Source organism: Heterocephalus glaber, unplaced genomic scaffold (assembly GCF_053883595.1).
Source record: "Heterocephalus glaber isolate CG9 unplaced genomic scaffold, H.glaber_assembly_v1.0 deba00001481, whole genome shotgun sequence".
Taxonomy (NCBI): Eukaryota; Metazoa; Chordata; class Mammalia; order Rodentia; family Bathyergidae; genus Heterocephalus; species Heterocephalus glaber.
In genome coordinates, this window is record NW_028258317.1 from 14,503,508 (window position 1) to 14,528,704 (window position 25,197).

The 25,197-nt window shown below is 35.1% G+C and overlaps 1 protein-coding gene across 1 annotated transcript in view; it reads right to left on the minus strand.

Annotated features, from left to right (window-relative positions):
- Window positions 1-245: 245 nt before the first annotated feature.
- The window catches only part of Dcaf10 (DDB1 and CUL4 associated factor 10), a 45,187-nt gene continuing 20,235 nt past the window's right edge, over window positions 246-25,197 (minus strand). Inside the window, exons 3-7 of the mRNA XM_004864984.3 lie at window positions 23,035-23,232; window positions 12,926-13,128; window positions 9,523-9,636; window positions 6,706-6,851; window positions 246-5,625 (exon numbers count right to left, since the gene is read on the minus strand). Coding sequence (XP_004865041.1) covers window positions 5,257-5,625; window positions 6,706-6,851; window positions 9,523-9,636; window positions 12,926-13,128; window positions 23,035-23,232 — 1,030 coding nt within the window. The 3' untranslated portion in view covers window positions 246-5,256. The remainder of the gene's footprint in view (window positions 5,626-6,705; window positions 6,852-9,522; window positions 9,637-12,925; window positions 13,129-23,034; window positions 23,233-25,197) is intronic.

The following is a 25,197-nucleotide window of genomic DNA, read 5'->3' on the forward strand; positions in this document are numbered from 1 at the left end:
AAGAACTTACAGCACCTTAGAATCTAAGAAAGCTTTCTGGGTATCTAGCATATTATCTGGAACAATCCAAGTGAAAAATATGAATCCAAAATTTACCAGAAAGCACAGTTTAGAAATGAAGGATGCAGTGAAATTTAAGAGAAAATTCAAATATTCACTCTTCAGTGTAAAAGCCATGAAATCTAAATGAGGAAGAAACTTAGGAAAGCTGAAAATTCAACCTATTTTAAAGACTTTGGACCAGATTTAAATTTTAAAAATTACTTTATTATCTCTGGGTAACATTTTCATTTACAGTGACATTTACATACACATACATATAGGAGGTGTGTGTATGTGCAATGTGCTCCTCGGAGCTTCTGATAAAACCCATATATCTCTATTATTAATTTTCAACTAAAGAGAGCAGCATGAAGGTAAACCAGACACTTTTCTTTCAATAATAATTTCCATTATCACTTGGATGGGAAAAACTCTTAGAACATCACTTAGAATCATCTCTAGGATATAAATTTTAGTACAATCAGACTAAACTGTCTTTGTAACAACATGTGATAATTTAAGCATATATTTTAATGGTTATTGACAAAGTTAATGGCGTCTAAAATAGTCTTAAATCCATCTGGATTTATTTTCCTGTACCCTTCCTTTTTCTTTCTTAAATGCATAAAAGACCCCTTGTGCAAATAAAGAACTTTTGTTGTTGCTTTGCTGTACTTTGGTACATTGCTATTTATTTCTTGATGTAGCAGCACCCTTCCTTAGTTTGTAGTATCTCACTTAAGCTGCAACTGAAAAATCACTAGCCTAGGCTTTAACTGGGATCTTTTATTATCCAGAAGGTAAATGGAAAGCAACCAACGATGCTGTCTCACAGATTGTGCACCCAGTTTGTTTAGCTCGTACTGCAGACACTGAACAGGCTTGATTATCTTATGTCCCAGCTCATAACAGACGGACACAGCACATTAGAAGAAAAATGTTAGAGGCAGGCATGTTGTTTGAACACACTACTTAGGAGATATTAAAACATGAAAAAATTAGCAATTGGAGGCAAATGATTATATATACCTCAAAGTTGAGGGAATCTCTTTGAAGATATTAACTCATATTTGTTATAGCCCTTTATATTTTATGAAATATTTATATACATCAGAGCTCACTGGGTATTTTTAATAATACATTATGTATATAACTTTAGTGAATTATACTGAGCATGCTAAGAAGGCAGGGAGGTACATTAACATACCTGAAAGACTTGCATCAAAAATAACTACAAGTTTTAAATTTTGGCACTTAAGAGATATGTATCAGCTATACAAAATTCATTTATGTGGTTTCCTTCATGACCTACACAGGTGTTATTGAGTGGATTTTCATAGCACTCAGTGACTTCTGGTCATTAAATGCAGATGATTGTCATTCAGTAAGTTATCAGACTATTTCTCCTGTGAAATGCAAGTTGAACAGATACCTATAGATGCCAGTACCATATCTTCGGAATAGTATGGGAAGCACTAGACTTCTAAAAGAATCAGTGTTTTCCCTATATTGCACTTTCCAGAGAACATAACCTTAAAAAATTATACAATGTGATCTTGGTTCTAAATAGGAGCAGGGAACATGTGATTTACCTTTTCCTTGCTTGTTTTCATAAAATTTTTGGTATGGCCTCTTCTCCCAGTTGTAACAAAGAAAAAGAACAAAATATACATCCTTTGGGCTGATGGGCAAAAAGACCAAGCATATTTTTAAAAGACTAAAATAGAATTTTGCTTTAACCACTTCTTTTCACAACTGAAAGCAAGGAACTACTGTGTATTTGATGTGCCCAACTCATTCAACATAGCATTCTCACAAATATACTGTTCTGGAAAAACCTTTTAAAAACATAGAAACAATTTATACTTATATATTTACCAATAATTATACTATTTACCAATTATAATAGATTTACCAATTATCATGAATAAAAATGACTGAATATGGGGGCTGGGGATTTAGCTCAGTGGTTTTGCCACCTGCTGTGCAAGCGCAAGGACCTGAGTTCGATCCCCAGTACCAAAAAAAAAAAAAAGACAATAAAATTCAGAGTAAAAAATATACTGTGATGTTGGAAAGTCTAATTCCTTCCAATAGTATACGATTCCTAATGCCCTTTAATTCCTTGATTAATATTCCCTAATGACTTTTTGTCATGACTATACCTCAAGGAGGGCAAAGGGTTTTTTTGTTGAATTTGTGGTGGTTAATTTGTAATTCTCATCTGTGTGGCTGTATTTTTATGGTGCTTTTCCATTTTCTTTTCTATTTCAGGTGCTTATAATGCTTGAGGGTTTTTTAAAGTTAGGAATGGATTATCTGGTTGCCCTGAGATTATGGTATTCATTCTCATGGAAACTGTCAGTATTGTAAATATTCTTTCACATGGTACAGAAAATAAGGCCAGTGTTGTAAAGCAAAAAACAAACAAAACCTTCCAGAAGATATTAAACAAGGAAATTAACAGGTCAGTTTATCATCCTTTACAAACTAAGATCAAAATGGCATAGTAACACGTTTTTTAAACTAAAACAAATAGCCATACCTGGGTTTCTAATTTCAGGCAAGTCATATAATCTTTCTGACTCATCATTACCTCCAAAGTAATTTGGGGCACATTCTACCTACCTTGCAAGGTTTATGTGGGGGTTGGTAGTAAAGAAGGTACATTAGCATACTACAAGTGTTCTATAGTGGTTCAAGAATCATTGGCTGAATTTAGTTAGGACACATCTGACTTGTCCAGCATCTGACATGGAATGCTTTCCAAAGCTGATAAAATTTATAGAATCTTCTTTTGAATGTCAATTTGATCATTGTACTTCATGGCTTACTTTTACACTTGATCTTCGCCAAAAGCCGAGAAGCTATGGCTTACTTTTAATGATAACATTTTGGGTGTTTTTTATTTTTACCTTCAAAACTAATATTTTAAATAAGTGGGTTTTTTTTTTTTGGTACTGGGGATCGAACTTGGGACCTTGTGCTTGTGAGGCAGGCGGCAGAACCACTGAGCTAAATCCCTGGCCCTAAGTGGGGTTTTTTCTGTTTAACAAAATTTTTTGGCAAGTTTGTATGTTTCCTGTGCTTTGTGGTAATTTTTTCAATGACCACAGAATTTCCAATTTTTAGGTACTACGATTTACTTTAAAAAATTTGTCCTGGGGCCAATATTATTCCATGTGAGATGTACCTCTATATATGTATGTGAATGGCTGTTCAGCAGGTCCTATAAAGAAGTATCATTTTAATTCATGTATTTGGGTTGTTTAAACACTTCTATTAAATATAAAACACTTTCCTTCTTATGACTAGAATTTTCAGCATCTACTCTCATGCCTTCCTTTTTCAATCTACTGGCTAGTTTAAGGATATTCACAATAATACAACTTAAAAGACAAAGCGTTCACAAGGTGTTGATTTTAACATCCAGCATAATATAGTAGAATTATCCTGAGCACAGAATTAGGAGACTTGAATTCCAGTCCTGGCTCTGCTACTAACTTTGCAGGCTTACCTTAGGCAAGTCACTTCTCTATTTTGTCAAATAATGCAAATGGTACCATTCGAAGTTATTTTCTTCTTCTAAAATTGTCTTCATTTATTTACTTTTATTTAACTAATAAAAATGCCTGTGGGGATTGTATTAAGCACCAGATGGGTATACTTACTGAAATTTAAGGTTGTATTTTTCAAATTGTGATCCGGAGATCACTTGAATAAAGACTATGTGGGATTCCTGCTTAAAAAAAAAAAAAAAAGAGATAGATTCTTGTCCTCTCCATGCCTGAATCAGAATCTCCTAAAGTAAGGCCAAGGTTTTTGAATTTTTCACAAGCTCTTCAAAGATTATAATGCACCCTTATATTTCAGAACTAATGGCCGAGAGTATGTGACCTACAAGGGCAAGCCTAGCAGAGGACTTAAATTACTCCAGCCTCTGGCATATCCTTTCTAAATATAATGAATGTCCTTCAACATGGAGACCGGAAGACAGCTGCCTATTCAACAGAGCAGCAGCCTCATACTTGCCCTTACCTGATGTTTTTACTTGCTGTGTTCCTTAACAAAACACAAAAAAAGGATTCATATCAATGCTTGGCTTTGACATGAAGTCACTGACTACCAGGGTTATGACAACAGTTTGAAGACAACTGCTGCTTTCCATTCACTAATGGTGAGAGACTGAGCATAGGGCCCCTGCCTCAAGGAAGAAAGACTGAGCACAATACCACATATTTACTCTTGATTTCCCTTCTAGCCCAATACTGATAACATACCATCCTGTGTGATTCAAAGAATCTGGCAGAGAAAACACAGAAAATCTAAGTCACATTGTTCTCATCACTCTGTGGCCAGATACTGTACTAGTTTAATAAATAAATCCTGTTCTGTACATCAGAATGACTAAAGCCCATCCCTTTTCCTTTCCTTTCTAGTGCTGTTGACAGAAATAAAATACCAAGTAAGAACACATTTTAGACATTTTAGATTCATACAAATAAGTTACAAAGAAGTTGTAATATTTTTTCTGGATTTTCACAACAAAATCTCGGCAACATGAAAAATATTGTATGATTTTAACAGGAAACAGGAAGATATTTTGTTGTAAGACTAACAGTTGTAAGAATAATACAATTATCTGTGCTCAATATATATATATATATATATATATATATATATATATATATAAAACAGCAACTTTAAAAGGCCAAGTATACTGATAAATGAAGATGACATTTCTTTTTCAACAATCGGTATGCTAACATCCAACTTCTGGATTTTATTCAATGCATCAAAGGTTTCTTGTATCCCAACCAAAACTCCCGCCAAATGTCCACAAAATTCATACTAAAACCAAAAAAGAGAAAAAAGAGAAGGCAGGCAGGGAGCATAGGAAGGAAAAAAGGAGAGAACAAGGAAACTTAACAAGAGCTACCAAGCAAAGTAACCAGAAGAACTGGAGTTCAGTGGCACAGATCAGCAGGAGCAGAGGAATGCTAAAAAAAAGATGGTGCTGCATAGAGTCTAGCTTCAACACGCCTGTATGATGCTGGGTGACCAAGTACTCAGGTCACAGGGATGTTCATGGACCCATATGAACCAGGGTCTTGACTCAATCTTATCAGATCTTCTAAGAAAATACTTCACCTAAATTGAAGTAATTTATCAAGTCCAATGCCACAAGAGTTCCTTATTTGATGTAAGTTGTGCCTAAAACTTTGGCTGATACAAAGAGACCCGTCCACTAAGGCACCCTGAGGCAATCTGACAATGTGTTGGAGAGAATTTTGTCGTCAGTACCACATCGTTATGAGAATACAAAGAACGGATCACCCGCAGGGGACTGGCTTCTTTGGGTAAACAGTCAACAAGTTCACTGCACTGTTTGTCAAATCCCAACAAGCGAATTCCATAGCCATGTGGGGAAGAAATCATTCGCCCATCAGGGCTGAAGCAAAGTTCTTTGATGTAACCCCTGCCTACATTGGCTTCTTCAATGTAATGAGTCAGTCGTAGGGAACACCGAGGTGAGACAAGTCGCACTGGAGCTCCTTCTTGAAATTCATAGACACATGTCCACTAGAGGAGAGAAAGGAGACAAACCAAGGTTACAGAGCCCCAAACAGTGCTACAGATATCTCTTAATTTTTGAAAGCCTCAACAGATTGCCAAAGTCATGAAATTATTGCAAGAAATCAATCAGATGACTACTGTCCCCATCCTAACAAAACTTGTAAATTCCAGTGCTGGGTGTAGTGGCACATGCCTGTAATCCCACCACTTAGGAGGCTGAGGCAGGAGAATCACCATGAGTTCAAAGCCAGCCTAGGGTTCATAGTGAGTTCAAGGCCAGTCTGAACTAAATAGCAAGACCCTGTTTCAACAAACCAAAATAAAGAAAAACAAAACTTGTAAGCTACTTTCTTGCTTTATAAACTGAAGTTATTCTGTGCTATGATGCTTTAAGCCTTTTGATTCCAGAGGCTGCCTGTGACTTCTGTAGTAATACATTTTCTTTTTTGATGGCAATAACAATTTTGATATTTTAAAAATTCCTGGGTACTCTCAAGCCCTGAAGTACTTCTTCCCATACACATTTCAAAGGCTCCTCTTCACTCCTTTCAATTTCCCAAACCAGTAATATCTTTTGGAAAGCTCTTTCTTTCTACAGTGATGACAATACTAAGGTCATTTAACCTTTACCCCTTGTCATGTTTAGTCCCTTCCTTTCCCAGTTTCCTTCGGTTTTTAAAAAGAGAAAATTATAACTGACTTACCAAAACCTCTCATTTAGCCAGCTTGGCTGAAATATCTCAGCACTATGCTTACTATAAAAGGCTTTTTGTTTTACATATTCTTTTATTTTTTAAGAATGAGATAAAGAAAGCAAAAATTAAGAAGGTAGGCACAGTCTGAATTGATGATGGCCATTAGAGTAATTCCCAGTTCACTATACCCAGGCAGGAGAGAAGGAAGACAAATTTGCAAGGAATAAATATACTCAATAGAGAACAGAACAGCAGAGTTGAGAAGCAGGGTCTATGACAATGTGGCCTTGAGGGTAGAGACTATATGTAGTGATCAGCCTAAGGTCTTCACACATGGCAATGGCAATTTGTCCAATGAACCCTGCTGAAGGTGGAGGGCTGTTGTCTATACCTCCTGATCATCAGTGTTGCTTGAGCACCGAAGAAGCGTGGCCCAGCCTTTGGGGTGCAGTTGTAAGGATGTAATGCAGTTTCCACGATCTCTCTCACCAGGAACTTCAGGGGTTAAGACTTCAAGGCTGTTTCGTGGTGAAACTCCTGAAATACAAGAAAATGAAAATTTTGCATTTGTATTATTCAAAGACTAAAGTAGTCAATCAAAACTAAGATTTCTGGCAGCTGTATCCCATGCTTTAACCCTTAGTCTGTCCTTTATGCTACCACATGTAAAAGAAGATGTCCCCCCCCCCCCCCATATATGGTATGTGTTTTTGGAGTGGGGGCATGAAGAAAGACTATCACTACAACTAAAGAATCTTGCTGGGCATGGTGGCCCAGGCCTGTAATCCCAGAACTCAGGAGGCTGACACAGGAGGACTGCTGTGAGTTCAAGGCCAGTTTGGACTACACAGCAAGTCCTAGTCTTAAAAAAAAAAAAAAAAAAAAAATCCTGAAGTCTTGTAATAGAAATCACCAGGCACTTCAGGCATGAAAGCTGAGTAGGGGTCCTTTTTATTGGATCTACATCTCAGAAAGTTTATTTATTTTTTGAGACAGGGTCTCAAGTTCAGGCTGGCCTTGAACTTGTGAAAATCCTCCTCCCTCAGCCTCTCGAGTGCTGGGATTACAGGCGTGCATCACGTCTACGGCCATACCACCCTGATTGTGCCCAATCTCACAAGCTAAGCAGGGTTGGACCTGGTTAGTACTTGGATGAGAGAAAATTCTTTATTAAGAAGCACAGTTATGTTGGACATGGTGGCACAAGTCTGTAATCCCAGCATTCAAGAGGCTGAGGGAGGAGAATTACCACGAGTTTGAGGCCAGTTTAGGCTACACAGTTCAAAGCCAGCCTGAATTACAAAGTGAGACCCTGCCTCAAAAAAGAAAAACAAAAAGAACCATAGTTACATGATATAGGAGACTAGAAACAATAACAATTCTCATCTCAGAGGACTTAGTGCTCTGTAGGGCAAAGAAGAAAATATAGGAAGCCAGGACAATTGCCTTTAGTATATAAAAGAATCAGGACTTAAAATCCCAAAGGACAGTGTAGATGCTTCTCTACTTCTCTACTTACTTACTGGGGTTAGAAAAACCATCATTAAGTTAAAAATGCACTTAATACACCTAACCTACCAAATATCACAGCACAGTCACACAGTGTATTATAGAACACATGTTGTTTATTCTCATGACTGCATGGCTTACAGGGAGCTACACCTCAGCATCATGAAAGAGTATCATCCTGCATATTGCTAACTTAAGAAAAGATCAAAATTCAAAGCACAGTTTCTACTGAATGCATATCATTTTTGTACCACTGTAAAGCTGAAAAATCCTAAATCGAACTACTGTAAATTGGGAACTGTCTGTACTATAAACAACAAATAAAGCTATAATTCTGGAGGTGAGAGAAGACACTTTACATAAAGGCAAGTCAAAATAAAGAATGGGAGACACTGTCAATCATATACCCTCCTGGTGATTGTACAGTGTCCCAGCATTTCCTTCTACCCAGCCCCTCAATGAAAACGACATCAGCAGTAAGTCACTGTTACTTAGAGGAGTGACATATTCCTTAGGTATGAAGAGAATATTTCCACAGATATTGTAAGGAAGCAGCTTAGGAATTTCATATTTTCAAGCAAATGCATGATCTTATTTTAAAGATCCACTTTAGATTACTACATCATTGACAGAAACCCATGAAGCTGTAAATCAAACTACTACAATCATACTATACCTAAATAATGTTTACACATGTGACTGCATTTTAATAATTTTAAAGAAAAACTCCTATTTTAGGAATTAATTTTGTGAAGTTCTAACAAAAGCAGAAAAGAAAGATACTCTAAATAGGTAGGCAGTAGTTGTTTGCTATTTGTACTCTTTGGAGGTTCTGTGGAAGTTGACAGAAGGAAGAACCATGCAGGAAACCAGGCAGAAAAGCAGAAAGGAAAACTGGAAGATGAATTTCACTTGAGCATGAGCTACTTTGGTTTTATTTGTGCTACATCACTGAGAATCCAGAGCAGATTTTATCCCCAAAATAAGAGTTCTAATGGTGCTCTAAATATTGAAGTAGAGATGTGCCCATTTCTAAAGGGTGGCCCAAAATAACCCAAAAAAAGACACACTTGGTCAATACTAATCAATCCTAAAAGAGGAAGATAACAAATGCAATAAGAGCTTAGATTTGGATTAATAGAGAGAGACAGTAGTAGTAGATTTGTATAGGTAGAAAATATTTCAATTAGGAGGTAAAAGGGACAGTGGAGCAGCCGGTTCTGCCAGAATGACTAGGACTGGCAGATACAAGTGGGTCAGATTAGAGCTCACCTTATCTCACAGCTCCTCTAAGACTGTCAGGCAATGCACAGAAAAGAATGGTAGAGCAAAAGGCCTCCAGAGCGAAATATCAGGTGACTTTCAAAATCACTTGATAAATTAATTCCTTATATTTATATAGTACTTTCATATACATTCTCATTTAATTTTCACAACAATCCTGATTAGAATCTGCATTTCCCAACTGCTTCCTCTCCAAACCAGACCAAACTAAGTTTGGCCCAGGTAATAAAACCAAAGCTCAAATTCTATCAAAGATTTAAACACAAGATGGGTAGCTTTTGGAAAATGATGACTAGGGATAAGAAATAGCCTCATCTCTGTTAGATTTTATTTTTGTGGATTAAAACCAAATTTAAAAAAAGTTATTTGGTAGAATCTGTTGTTACAAGATTATAAAATCCAGCTTTTCACTTACCTTCTCTTTGAGAGGCTCTTGACACATGTTTCTCTGAAGATGAATTAGAATCACTATGATGACAAGGTGAACCAGAAACTCTAGGACCTGACGAACTTGATGAACTGGTCAAATCTTGAAGATACAGAGTTTGACAATAAATGTAACATAACACTGGTAGTGTTTAACTTTTTAATTATCAACTTGAACTATACTTTAAAAATCCACCTAAAATATGGCCACAAAGAGCTCACATAAAACTAGGCTATAAGTAAGATGGAAAAATCAGGACAGTTCTCTGAAATGTACTGTTAAGGTGTAGGCCCTTTCTAAATTTTTTATACCAAAGACTTGCTTATGTGAAATAAAAATAAAAAAACAAATAAGCATAGGAACATCTTTGGCTTCCTATAATTTTCATACTAAAGCAGAGTAATAAAATTTAATGAAAATGAAAGCTGAGCTGTTTACCTTGTTGTTTAATGGAGAATAACAGGTCCAATAAAGGTCCATTACTGGTTTTAAAGCATAACAAAACTTCTATTGTAAACTTTTTTTTTTTGGTACCGGGGATCGAACTTGGGACCTTGCGCTTGTGAGGCAGGAGGCAGAACCACTGAGCTAAATCCCCGGCCCTATTGTAATTTCTGAAATTATGTGACTACTACCTATAAAATACAATACAAGATCAGACCTCCCAAATTTAAAGACCCAATCCAAAAATGGGCATCTGAAATGAACAGACATTTCTCAGACAAGGAAGTAGAAATAGCAAATAAATACATGAAAAAATGCTCAACATTACTGGTCATTCGAGAGATGCAAATGAAAACAATGCTGAGATTCCACCTCACTCCAGAAAGAATGGCTGCTATCATGAAATCAACCAATAACAAATGCTGGCGGGGCTGTGGGGAAAGAGGAACCCTGCTCCACTGCTGGTGGGAGTGTAGACTTGTGCAACCACTGTGGAAATCAGTATGGAGATACCTCAAAGAACTAGGACTGGAAGTCTCATTTGACCCCGCTATTCTACTGCTGGGGATCTTCCCCAAAGAATTAAAAGAATCATAATACAGTGATATATGTGCGCCCATGTTCATAGCAGCACAGTTTGTGATAGCTAAAACTTGGAAACAGCCCAAATGCCCATCAACTGGAGACTGGATAAAGAAAATGTGGTTTTTGACTAAAATGGAGTACTACTCAGCCATAAAAAATGAGAAATTAGAGACATTTACAGCTAAGTGGATGCACATTGAGGCGATACTCTTAAGTGAAATAAATGGGACACACATGTATAAATACCAAATAGTTTCTCTCGTGTGAGAAATTGAAAGTGTAAATAAGGACTAAAATGTATAATAGGTAATGTGAAATAGGAAGAAAAGGGGCAAAGGGGAAGGAAGAGGGAGGGCTAGGGGAAAGGACAGAAGGGAATGGGATTAATATGAGAAAATGGAAAAATAGGAACAAAATCTTTGTAAATAGGGAGGAATGGAGGGGTTGAAGGGAGGGCTGGGCAAGGGTGAAAAATAAGAACCAAGAGAGATTATGTAAAGGTGCAAATTTCCAATGATGAATGCCATTATATTGTATACCTAAAATGTACCAATGATTAGAATGAATAATCAATAATGAAAAATAGGAAGAAAAGGTCCAAAGGGGTAGGAGTAGTGGGAGGGGCAGGGGAAAGGAAAGAAGGGAAAGGAAAAATGATGAGAAATGGAAACAATGGAAATAAATTCTTTGTAAATAGGGAAGGGTGGAGGGGGTGAAGGGAGGGCTAGGAATGGGGAAAAAATAAGATCCAAGATGCATTATGTAAAGGTACAATTCCCAATGAGAAATGTAATTGTGTTGTATACCTAAAATGTACCAATAAAAGAATTTAACAACAACAAAAAAGAAATATAATACAAAACTTTACATTAAAATTTGTGGAAAAAATAGGATTAACATTGGATAGTCAAGTTTGATGTATTACTTCAAATACAATCTCAGTTTTCCTTGTACATTTCCAGTAGCCCCAACTTCCGTAGGGAATTCTTTTTTATTTTTTGTAGTACTGGGGATTAAACCTGGGGCCTTCACACTGAGTACCACCATGCCTGGCTGGAATTCTAAATTCCTGTGATATTATTTAATATCAGATTACCCTGAGAAGACTGCAAAGTTTCTTGGTTTCAAGGTTAACTGCACCTTCTAAATCACTATTTTTCACTAAGCTAAAGTTGGTTATTCATGTTTAACTTAAAAAGGCAAGTTGGTATCCAAAAGGATAATGTCTGCATATTTATAAAAACCATCGGTTGCAAGTGAGTTGGTAAAACTTAAATGTCTCCTTTTAAAGTTTAATTAGGCAACTGCAGTAGTTACATCTGCACTTTCTCAACAGTCTTCAGGAGTGGTCCTATGCATCATGGAGAAATAGTCCAATCATTTGAAGTTACCTTTTATTTTTGGGGGGGGACCAGGGATCAAACTCAGGATCTTGCACTTGCAAGGCAGACGTGGCGCCACTGAGCTAAATCCCTGGCCCCTGTAGTTATCTTTTAGTAGCACTTCATGAACAGTCTGTTTTCTTGTTAATAAAAGCAGTATTATAATAATAGATATGTTCGTAGAACAATCCTGTCTTTCTCAAAGGTAGATGAAATATATTCTTTTTAATCACATGTTGATAAAATACAGTACTTAAAATTTTCTAAGCCCTAATATCACTTAAGTCTAATGCAATCAGCAATGGGAGAAGGGACAGGGCTTTGGCAAGAGGGTGTAAGATGGCACCAGCTACCTGTATCTGGTCATCTGGAAGTCTAGGTATATAGTACAGACTTAACGCTAAAACTTTTTAATGACCATAATTTAAAAGTTCTGCTGGGTTCCCTCAGGACTTTGGAAAACTGATACTACCTTGAACTATCACTAATTTTTGAGATGGCAATGATTTAGAAGTATTGATGAAAGACTCTCTGGCTAGCACAAAACTAAAAGAATTTTAAGAGTAGTTATTCTTCTAGGCCATTTGTAATACAGAGGCACAAATAAATGCTATGCCACAAATACACATAGATCTTTACACTTCCTTGGAAAAAAGCTTTTAGTGAGTCTTCTAATGAATGCCTTTTACTCATGCACAGTGTGCACATCTGCAATCCCAGCTACTCAGGAAGCTGAGGCAGGGGGATCACAAATTCAAGGCCAGCCCTGCCTCAAAATAAAAAGGCCTGGGGATGTAGAGTGCCATGGGTTTGATCCTCAGTGCTGCAAAAAGGAAAGAAAGAAAAAGGAATACCTTTAATTTTCAATCCTTTTTCCTGATACTATTTTTGGAATGCAACACTGGTGAAATCACATACCATCCCTAATGTCTCAGATTCTTTAGAAAACTCTCTTTTTAATCAAAAAAAGAAAAGCTTACCTGAACTTGATGTAGTTCTTCTTGCTCTCAAAATGGGATAGCTGCCTACTTCTAAAGATTTAGTTAAGTCAAGATCATGCAAAATCAAGAGATATCCCGAAGACGTTGAGATCAACATTTTGGAACAATCTGGTGTTAATCTCATTCGCATGAGAAAACGTGTGTGAAAGAACTTCTTATGGGGACACCCATCTTCTGTACACCTACAGAACAAATCAAATCAACAGAACCTAGTAATCATAAATACAGTGATTCAGTGACAGAATTACTTTTCCCTTCATAGCAGAATTTATAGCAATGTATAGATTTACACATATCACAATTTTTTTGCTCACTATTCCTTTCACCTTTGACTTTTCTTTTTAAAAAAGCCTCTTTCTTTCTGAAGTACACCCCTCAGAATTTTTTAAAGTAAAGCTTTGCTGAGGTAAACTTTATCACTTTTTATTTTTCTGAAATCTTATATTTCATTCTTTTTGAATAAAGGTGTAACTAAGCATACAACTTAAAGTTGATCATTATTTCTTTCTGAATATTGAGAATAATGTTTCACTGAGTTCTGGCTTCCATTATTTCTTTTCCTTTCTTCCCCCAGTACCAGTGATCGAACTCAGGACCTTCCGCTTGCCTGGCAGGTGTGGCGCCACTGAGCTACATCCCCAGAGCTTCCATTATTAACACTTATAAATCTGGATCAGTCTATCTGTTGCTTTATCTTTATTACCTCTTCTGGCTGATATTCTGTCTTTAGAGTTTTACAGCTTTACTTTGGTATCTGTAAATTTGGATTTCTTTTTATCTTTTTGACATTCATTTGACTTTCTAAATCTTAAGATACATGTTATTTATATATTCTGGAAAATTCTGTAATCATTTCAATATTGCCTCATTCCTTTTCTCTATTCTTTTGGAATTCCAAACACATGCCTGATCACTCAAATTTGACTCTCCTTATCTCATAATTGCTCTTTCATGTATTCTATCTCCTTATTTTTGTATGCTGTATTCTGGATAACTTTTTTCCCTTTCTACATGTATTCTCTTTAACTGAAGGATTAATTGATGAATTGTAAGTACATAAAATGGACTAATTTTAAATGGGTTTAAAAATATCTGTATTTGTTGTATTGTATACCTAAAATGTACCAAACAAAAGAATATAAGGAAAAAAAATTCTTTTCACATATACAAGTGAGCTTGATTTTATAGATGTTTGGGAAAGGGAAGAAAAAAGTGAATAAAGATGAGGCAGAAAAAAAGATATCTGTATTTTTATCAGTTTACAACAATAAAACTACTACTCACATCAAGATACTGAACAAAAATCTTACATATGAATGCAACATAGTCTCTTAAATGTAAAATGTCTTATAATATACTTTTTTTCCCTAATAAAAATGTTGCTCTCAGGCTGGGGATTTAGCTCAGTGGTTCCACTGCCTCCCTCGCAAGCCCAAGGACCCGTTTGATCCCCAGTACAAAAAAAAAAAAAGTTCCTCTCCATTTCTATAGCCTAAAGAGTTTCTATTACTTTTAAACACTCCTAACCTTTGTTTTATACAAATGTGAATATTTCAGATCAGAGATTGATTTTATTTTTACTCAATTGGATTTTATAAATTGGGAATTTAACTAGTTTGAGTATAATTCACCTGTATCTCTGTCAATAGCTTTTATGCAAATGTTAACACTTCCTTGGTGTTTTTCTTTTGCTAATTTTTCTTTGTTTTTTCACTTTTTTTATTCTAGAAACTTGGAATGTATATATTCTCTTTTTGTCCACAATTCAGTGACAAATTGACTTATATGAACTACTGTTTGATACAGTAATTACTGGTTTTCCCAATTCAATATTTCAAACACATCCACCCTTCTCCAACCAGTGCTTTGGAAATTTTCTCCTTGCCTTATCAGTTTTAATATTATGAACTTGTTAGTTTTTCTTTTTAAGAGAAATAACATTGTACCATTTTCCAATTTAGTTAAATTAATGTTTAGAATGTTTTTACTGTACCTGTCCTGCCCACAATGACAAGGCGCTTATCTAACATACATTTGGCTTAACATCCATCTTTATCTATAATATTACATGGAAAAAATAAAACAGTATTTGCCCAATACATTGAATATTTAGCATGTACTTTGACAGTTTAAAACTATATAAACTGAAAATTTTAGATCTAGCTTACAAATCTATTTTACATTTAGGTTTATTACCCTATATGTAACAATTTTAGACTTTATGCTTCTTAACTAGTTTTAATGATTACTATCAAATCTTTCATACAATTATGTCCCTACTCTTTTAAATTTTTCTGTTGGCTGAAATACATCATTCAGCAAAATTTTCAGAGAAGGTTCTTGGTCAATATACTTTCTTATCCCTTTGGTATCTGACAATGTCTTCTAGATGGCTTCATTCAGAAATACTAACTTGCAAGGTACAGTATATAATTCTTGGTTCACAAGTATTTTCCTTTAAAATTCTGGATATTATTCACTGTCTTCTAGCATTTAGAATTGCAAGAGAAAAATCTGAGGTCAGTCTGAGTTTTGGTCCTTTATAGGTAACCTGCTTTCTCTGTCTAGATACTTGCAAAACTTTTTCTTTATCCTTGAAATTTAAAAGTCATCAGGATATATCCAGGTGTTGCATTCTTTTCATTAAATTTTAAAGGTTCCTTGTGAGCTTCTTCATTTGCAGGCCAACTTTGTTCTTCAACTCTGTAAAGTTTTTTTTTTTTGTACCAGGAATCGAACTCGGGACCTTGCGCTTGAGGGGCAGGCGGCAGAACAACTGAGCTAAATCTCTGGCCCAAGTTTTTTTAAAATTAGTTCCTTAATTATTGTTTCAGTTTCATTCGCTTTGTCCTCTGTTTCAGGTATTCCTATTATGCATGCATCATGTCTTCTGGACAGGCCCTCTACATCTCTCTTTTTCTTCTTTTTGTATCTTAATTTCTTTGGCCTTTTCACCTGCATTCCGTGAGAATTTCTTGCTTTGCATTTACTTTAGCTGTTTTACTTTGTGACCAACCCACTCACATGCTTCCTTTAAGATCAAGGCATCTTCCATGTGCTCAAACACCACCTGCTTTATAAGTGAGCCCAAATAGCTAATGAACTCTCTTATAAGACTTTCAACACTTTCTAGATCATCTCTGGAGACCAGTACATCCATTTCAAAGAGGAGGCATTTTCTTGACTACTTAACTCTGTTCTTTTCTTCTGAACTGCAATATTATGACCTTTTCAATGGCTCTTCTCAATGTGGTCCAAAAACAGGGTCTTCCCAAGCACCAAAGTAAAGAACGTCCTGGATGACATTTTAATAACTACTTTCTAATCTATTGTTTTTTATTTGTTTGGTTTTTTTGGTACCGGGGATTGAGCTTGGGTCCTTGCGCCTGCGCAGCAGGCGGCGAAACCACTGAGCTAAATCCCCGGCCCTCTAATCTATTGTTTTAAACTGAGTCTATCCTAATGTTTGAACTGTCTGCTCTATGTGTTTTAAATTTCCATAGTTGTACTGTTTCTTTTAAAACAAATTTCGTGATTTTTTTTTCAAAATTTGTCTAGTCTCTTTATGTCTCTATCTCTTATTTTTCTCCTCTCTTCCTCTCTCTCACAGATTGGGCCCAGGAAGAGGTGCTAAACTACATCCCCAAATTATTTTGACACAAGGTCTTATGAAATTGCCCAGGCTGGTCTCAAACTTGCAATTCCCCTGCCTCTGCCAGCTGAGTAACTTGGATTACAGGTTGGCAACTTCACACCTGGCACCTTGTCTATTTTTGTTTCTTTTTTATTTTTAAAATTATGAACAATATCATATATACAGAAAAAAAATGTGTAGAGCTTAAAGAAAAGTGAACATTTGTGACTCATCACCCATGTTAAGTAGACCAATATTAGTACTTGAGACACTTCCTCTCCATCCTCTGTTGCATTCCAAGTTTGCTTCAAGCATTAAGGGTTTTTGTTTTTTTGGTGGTACTGGGGATTGAACCCAAGGCGTTCCCACTGAACTACACCCCCAGCTCTTTTGAGACAAGGTCTTGCTAAGTTGCCAAGTTGCCCAGGCTAGATGGAACTTGAGATTTTGCTTCAGCCTCTCAGAGGGCTGGAGTAACAAGTGTGTGCTTCCAGCATAGATAACTGTTTAAAAAGTTTTCTTCCCTTTTATGTTGTCTGTTTATTAAAAAATCTTTCCATTTGTGTCTCTGTATTAATAGTTTTTATCAAATGTCTATCTTTGGCTGTCTGCTCATTTAAGACTGGGGAACTAAAGCTGACTGGGATCCTTTTTTTTTGAGACATGGTCTTGCTGTGCAGTCCAGGTTTGCTTGAACTCTAGATGATTCCCTGCCTCAGCCTCCTGAGTGCTAGGATTACAGGCATGTGCCATGAGGCCTACCTAAGGGTGAATCCATTTTTAAGGAGTTCCAGTTTATGCCCTTTACTTTAAAATATGCTTATTATAGTTTTTGAGTCTCTTCATATGTAGACTTTATTTAGGTCTTCAGTGATTTAAATGAAATATTACAAAATTCCCTTAAAGGTTACACATCTTCTACTGTAATTTATTTCTATGTACAACTTTTTAATGAAAAATTACATACTATAAAAATTTAAATTTTGTGATATAATCACAACAGTAATTAGGAGGGACACATTTTTGTCTTATCTAATTGCTAACAATCTTTAATTTTTAATAAAGAATTGTATATATCTATGGTACATAAAATGATCTTTTTTGTGGTGCTAGGGATTGAACCTGAAGCCTTGTATATGTTAAATGTGTGCTCTGCCAGTGAGCTACAACCCCAGGCCATATGTTTAAAAAAATAATAATAATAATAATAATTATATATATATATATATATAGTTGAGCTAATTAGTACATGTATCGTCACACTTATTTGAGATGAAACACTTAAAATCTACTTTCTTAGAAATTTCCAAGTATACAACACCATCATTATTAACTGTGGTCACCATGTTGTACAATATCAGTCTCTTAAACTTATTCTTCCGGTCTGAAATTCTGTATCCTCTGACCCCTCTTCACCTATCCTTACTTGTCTCTGCTTCTAATAGTTTGACTTATTTAGATTCTGCATAAAAGCAGTATTTGTCATTCTGTGCCTGGCTTATTTCATTTAATATAATGTCCTTCTCTGGTCCATCCATGTTGTTCCAAATGATAACATTTCCTTCTTTTTGAAGGCTGACTAGTTTTCCTTTGTCTATATATACCACTTTTTTTTTGAGACAGGGTTTCACTATGTAGCCCAGGCTGGCCTTGAACTCACAGCGATCCTCCTGCCTCAGCCTTCCAAGTGCTGGGATTATATATGTACCACATTTTAAAAATACATTCATTTGTTGATGAACACTTACACTGACTCCATATCTTGGGTACTGTATGCTGCAATGAACATAGAACTATATCCTATGACCTACTGTTTTAATTTCACTTGAATATATACCCACTAGAGGAACTTCTGGGTTATATGGTTGATATATTTTAAGATTTTTAACATACTGTTTTGCATAACTTGTATCTAGGAGTCTTGGTTAAGTCTTACTAACTCTTAAAATTTCTCTGAAGAATTTCTAGAATTTTTATATACACCAGGGCTGGAAAACTATGACCCACAGTCCAAATGTGGCCCACTGACTTGTTTATAAAGAAAGCTTATATGAACACAGCCATATCCATCCATGTATTATTTATATATGACTGCTCAGAGACTATATAGTACTCAAAGCCTAAAATATTTACTACTTGGTCCTTTACAGAAAGTTTGCCAACCCCTGTTGGCATGTGTTTGCAAGAATGTGGAGAAACTGGAACCCTTATTACTAGACTGTACATGGCTGGTGGGAATGTAAAATGGTATGGCCATCTTAGAAAAGTTTGGCAGTTATATAATCATATAATCTGTGAATAACATTAAATTTCACATATATTTTTCTTTCTTTTACTACACTAGGGACTCTTCTCCCTTCCACCCATGACTATAAGGAAACAATAATAGCGGCCATATTCTCCTTCCTGCACAGAAAATTTCTAAAGGTTCATCATTAAAAATGGGGCTGGGGATTTAGCTCAGTGGTTTCGCTGCCTGCTGTGCAAGCGCAAGGACCCAAGCTCAATCCCCAGTACCAAAAAATTTTTTTAATTTTTTAAAAATATTGTTTTTAAAAACGTACTGAAGGTTCTCAGTGTATACTTTTGATAAGTATCTACTGCTGTTTAATTGTTTGTCATTTTAACAGCTTTACTGAGGAACATTTACATACCATAAGATTTACTCATTTTAAGTATACAATTAAATGATTTTTAGTAAATTTACCATGTTGTACAATCAATACAATCCAGTTTTAGAACATTTTTACCTAATAAGATTCTTCCCCTCAGCAATCACTGTCTGTTCCCATTCCTAGCCCCAGGCAACCACTTGTATAGTTTCTGTCTCTATAGATTTGCCAATTCTGGACATTTCATATAAAGAGAATCATACTATAAGTGGTCTTTTGCAATTTCACTTTACTTGCATAACTTTTAAAGGTTCCCCATGTTATAGCAAAAATCAATACTTTGTTCATTTCTATTCCTAAACAGTATTGTTGTATATATATACCCTGCTTTCTTTATCTATTTACCACTAAATGGACATTTGGATTAGTTTCATTTCTTTTTTAGCTATGATGAATAATGCTCCTATAAACAAACGTTCATCAGCAAGTCTTTGTGTAGACATATGTGTTCAATTCTCTTGGATGGATATAGCTAGGAGCAGAACTACTGTATCATATGGTAATTCTATTTTAAAATTTTACAATAAAACTGCCAAACTGTTTTCTAAAATGGCTGTACCATTTTACATTCCCACTGGCAATCAAAGTTAGTTAATTAATGTAAATTTTAATTAATTTAATTTAAAGTTAAAGGAATTAAAGTTACATTTTTTCAACATTCTTGTCAATATTTGTTACTCAGTTTTGTTTTTTTTTTGGTACTGGGGATAGAACTCGGGATCTTGCACTTGTGAGGCAGGCGGAGGAACCACTGAGCTAAATCCTCGGCCCTTATTACTCAGTCTTCCAATCCATGAACATGTAATGTCTCTCCATTCATTTACAACTCTTGTTCCTTTTCAGCAATGTTTTATAGTTTTCAGTGTATAAATCTTGTATGCACTTTTGTGTGTTGGTGATCAAATCCAGGGCCTCACTAATATGGGGCAAATCCTCTAACTGTCCAAATGTTTATTACTTTTTTTTTTTTTGGTACTGGGGATTGAACTTGGGACCTTGCACTTGCGAGGCAGGGGGTGGAACCACTGAGCTAAATCCTCGGCCCCAAATGTTGTACTTTATTCTTTTTGATGGGATTTTGAATGAAACTGTTTTTTTGTTTCTTGATTGCTCATTCTTTGTAAGTAGAAATTATTTCTGGGTTGTTTTTTTTTTGAGGATTTCTTAAGATTTTCTATATAGAGGATCAAATCTGCTTATAGGATTTTTTCCTTTCTAATCTGGATGTTTCCCCCTTTTTTTTCTTTTCCCTGTCTTTGTCTCTGTCTCTCTTTCTCTGTTGCCTGGATTGAACCTCCACAACAATACTGTACATCCAGTACAATGTTAAATAAAACTGGTGAGAGCTTTATTCCCAATCTTGGAATGTATTAGTCTTTCTACATTATTTATGACTTTAGTTCTAGGTTTTCCATAAATGTCCTTTATAAGGTTGAGGAAGTTCCCTTTTTTTTTGAGATGAGGTCTAAATTGCCCAGACTGGGCTCAAACTTATCATCTTCCTAAAATACTGGGATTTTCATTTTTGTCTTCTAATATTACCTTGTTAAGTTTGGGTATCCAGGTCACACTAGCTTCATATCTGAGGTAAGAATTCCCTTTTACTGGAATCTGACCAGCTTAGTAAAATGTTAATGTTATTTGCAATATTTGGTAGAAGTTATCTTTAAAACCGATGAGGCTGCTCTTTTATTAGCAGATGAGCTTTAAATGATTTTTTTTTCATTCTTCTATGTCTACAGCAGAAGTGCTGTTCAAAATACTTAAATAACCACTATTTTTTACCAACAGTGGCCAGTCACAATAGATGTGCATGGCTGTGCTAGAACAGGGTCTTGGAATTGCACTACAGTTAAAGGGAGACTTCAGCTGCTGGGAACTCAGGAAGATCTTGAGGAAGGTATCCCTAGAAGAGGAGTATGGAGAGGGTGTGAGAGGATGATTCAGGACAGTGACTATCAATTAAAGTAGTATGGAAAAAGTTCAAGCTTTTAACTACTTCAGCTGAATCTGTGTATAATGGTTAAATATCAGTCCTGCTAAGAAGGTCTATTTCTTCTTTGGTCAGTTTTGTGAAGATGTACTTTTTTCATAAAGTTTTCAAGTATTGTATATTGGCATAAAGCTGGTCTATTTTATATTTTTTGTTATGTCTCTCTCTCTTTTTGCGGGGGGGGGGGGTACTGGGGACCAAACTTGGGACCTTGCACTTGTGAGGCAGGTGGCGGAACCACTGAGCTAAATCCCCGGCCCTATGTCTCCTTTTTTGTGTCCTCTTTTTTCTTTTGACAAATCTTATCAGAGACTGGCCTATGCAATTAGCTTTTTCAAAAAACACACTTTTAAAAATTCTCTTTACTATATTTTATTTTTGTACTTTTATCTTTATAATTTCTATACATCTGGTTTGAGTTTTAGTTTTTTTACAATAACCCCATCAGTTTTTAGTTTATCTTATGACTTCAATATAATTTTCTTCTTTGATACAAAAATTACTTAGGAAGTAAATGTATAAGTCTCTGAACATGGGAATTTTTAATTACCAGTGCTAACTAAACTGCTCTGAGTTTAAAAAAAAATGGTTTGTGTGATAGAGTTTAAAAACAAAGATTTGTGTGATAACATTTCTTTAATATCATTTGTGGCCTATTTTGTAGTCTAATATATGCTTAATTTCTGTACCCGTTTTTCAAATGATTCTCCCTTTTTTCTCTACTTCTACTGGACTGATCATGTTTTATTAGCTTTTTAATCTTCTACTAGTTTGGAAGTTATCATTTTTTCAAATTGTCTTTCTAAATTAAACACATTTGCCTCTGAATTTTAATAGGTAGTTGGGCATGGTGGCACATGCCTGTAATCCCAGTACTTGGGAGCCTGAGGCAGAAGGATTGCCCTGAGTTTGAGGCCAGCCTGAACTACATAGTGAGACCTTGTCTCAATATATTTATTTTAATAAATTTAATAAATAATAAATTTATTTTAATAGTTATACAGTATTTGCCTTTGTCTAAAGATAATTAAGAGCTTTATCCTCCACTTAAACAATATGTGTACCTAGAAATATTTAAGAATATTCTCTTCTGCATATGACACCCTAAAAAGAGTATTTCAATTATTTTAGCATAGTTAGCAACAGGCATATTTTAATTATTTCTCAAATTTTAACTCTTCAAATAATCAATTTCTCTGTAAGGACATTAAATGACAACTGGAGCACAACTGGCATTTTACATGGGACAACAGATCTACTGTGCAAACTGTCCTGTGTACAGCAGAATGTTTAGAAACTATGGTCACTGCCAACTAAATGCTAGTAGGTACCCTACTCTCTTCCCCCACAGTTACAACTGCCTCACAAATCATTTCAAAATATTCCCTTTGAGATCAGTAGCAATCCAAATGAGAACTACTCTTGTAAGCATTAAAAGAAAGTACAAATATTATGAAATAAACAGATTTAAAACTAAAGGTCCAGAGTGAGACACATTTTAATTTCACAAAGAAAATAACAAAAATATTTTTCCTTAAACTCAAGAAGCTAATTTTATAAACCAGTTTTCATTATTAGCTATACTAGTCTTCTTTCTATACAATTTTCTCTTATTTTTTAGCTGCAACATATGACTAAGTGTAAGTAACAAAAGATGGAATCGCCTTTTGATTGTCTTTCCTAAAGCCAGCTTATTTTTCTTGAGGCTAGAACAGAACACTGAATGTGTTCACTACCTTTTAAAAAATGGTTTTATTATTAATCCTAGCAGAGTCTGCTATTCACAAACCTGTTAGTGTCCCAAATAATGACATTTCCATCAAATCCTGATGTTACTAAGAGTCTTGTATTAGTATCATATTCGATGTTCTTCACCCAGCTAGTGTGACCATGTAAAGTGCATACTTTGGTGTTCAATTTTCTCAGATCCCATAGTGCTATTGTAGTGTCATCAGAGCAGGTAGCGAACAGCCGGTTATCAAGAAATCTACAAAAGCAGAAAAGAAAAACTGATTTGTTCAATCTCTTTTTAAAACTAAATTGATTTGAGAAACAATTTCTATACTACCTAACCAAGAAAGAATAAAAACAAGGGACTACAAACTTAGTGTATGAACCCAATGATTCTGATATACAATGAATAGTAAATATAATTCACATAATCACAGGGTCAGGCTACTACAATTTAATGAAAACTACATCAGAATTTGATACATTTCCTTTAAATTACTGATTTTTATTTGGAAATAGAAATGTGTGTTTGGAAGACAGTGACAGAGGGAAAGAAAAGAACTTTAGAGTCTGTTTAGGAAATAAAAATTGTGAGAGAGGAATTTAATAGGAAAAGGGATTTTAAAGACTTGACTGAGGGAAATGTTAGCATAAAGGGTTCTAAACAATGAGAAATAAATTTACTTTGCTATAGGTTACATCTCTTTCTACTTGGAACATATTTACATACCAGAATTGCTATTCAAATTGCCATAATTTTTAATCGATTGATTTGTAAGTATTCCTCAAATAATCTCACTTAGCAACATTTTATTAGGATCACTCAAGATTACAAGACAGATTTAATTAAAGCATTCTGTAATTCAGGCTTTTTACCATTTTGGACTCATTTCTGTCCTTAAAGAGAATATATTTTATAAAAATATTTAAAAAATAACAAATCTAGGGCTGGGGATTTAGCTCAGTGGCACCACACCTGCCTTGCAAGTTTAAGGTCCTGAGTTTGATCCCCGATACCAAAAAAGGGGAAAAAAAAAAAAAGGTAACAAATCTACCATTCATACTTGAATTTCTGTTTAACATCAGGATAGTCTCTCTAACATATCCTATCATATTTAATTTCCCAATCTCTTGCTGAAGCTTCTTCTAAGATAAAATCATACATAATTCTTGTTAGAAATCTACTTCAATATCCACAAATACTATTATGACCTTCCAGAAACTTATCATGGCTTTAAAATTCCAGGCTCATCTTTCCCCTACCTCTTGATCTGACTAAATCTTGCTTTCTATTTAATACTCAAGTTATGGTGCTCTCCAGGAAGACTTCTTTCTCTATCCAGCCTGGAGTAGATCTACCAATTATCTAAGCTACAAAAGGACTCTATACTTCTATCAAAATACTTAATACTATAGTATAAGAAATAACTTTACAAGGCTATAAACTCCTTGATGGTAGAGGGAACCTAATTAGTTTATGGTTATATCTGCAGTGCCCAACACATACAGTGCTAGGTACATATGCATTCAACAAATATTTATTAAATGAAGGAATGAGCGGAATTTACTACCTAGTGGAGAAAACATTATAAATATATAATTACATAAAGTAATTGTGTGAAATAAGCAAAGGAAAGAGAGTGGTTAGGAAAGACTTTATGGTGGGTATCATTCAAACTGACTGTAAAAATGAGCAGGAATACCCTAAGTGTTGAGAGAGGTAAGCAGAGGTACAGTGGTATGAAAAAGAATGCTATGTGAGAAAGCAGTGACAAGTGGGTGATACACCATGGATTTGTTCCACAGTGACTGATTCCCAATAACCATATTCTAATTATGAAATACATTTCCATTGAAAATATTTTTTAAGTTGAAAAAAATGTATCACAAAGAATAACTACTGCTACTGATATTTAGGCTAATTTCTATATTTTTAAACTAATGTTATCTCACATATTTTGCCATGTCATTAAATTCATCAATAAAATCATTATTTTCTTTCTTTTTTTTTTAAGCTGTTATTGACAAGATAACTTTTTGTTTCAGTGCTGGGATCTTACTCAAGGCCCTGTGCATGCAAAGCACACACTCTTAACACTGAGCTATAACCCCAGCCTGACAAAAATTACTTCTAATGGCCGAACAACATTCACTGTAGGTGTGAATCATAATCATTTTCTTTTAAAACTGATATGCAATTATTAGATGTTCGGATTATTTA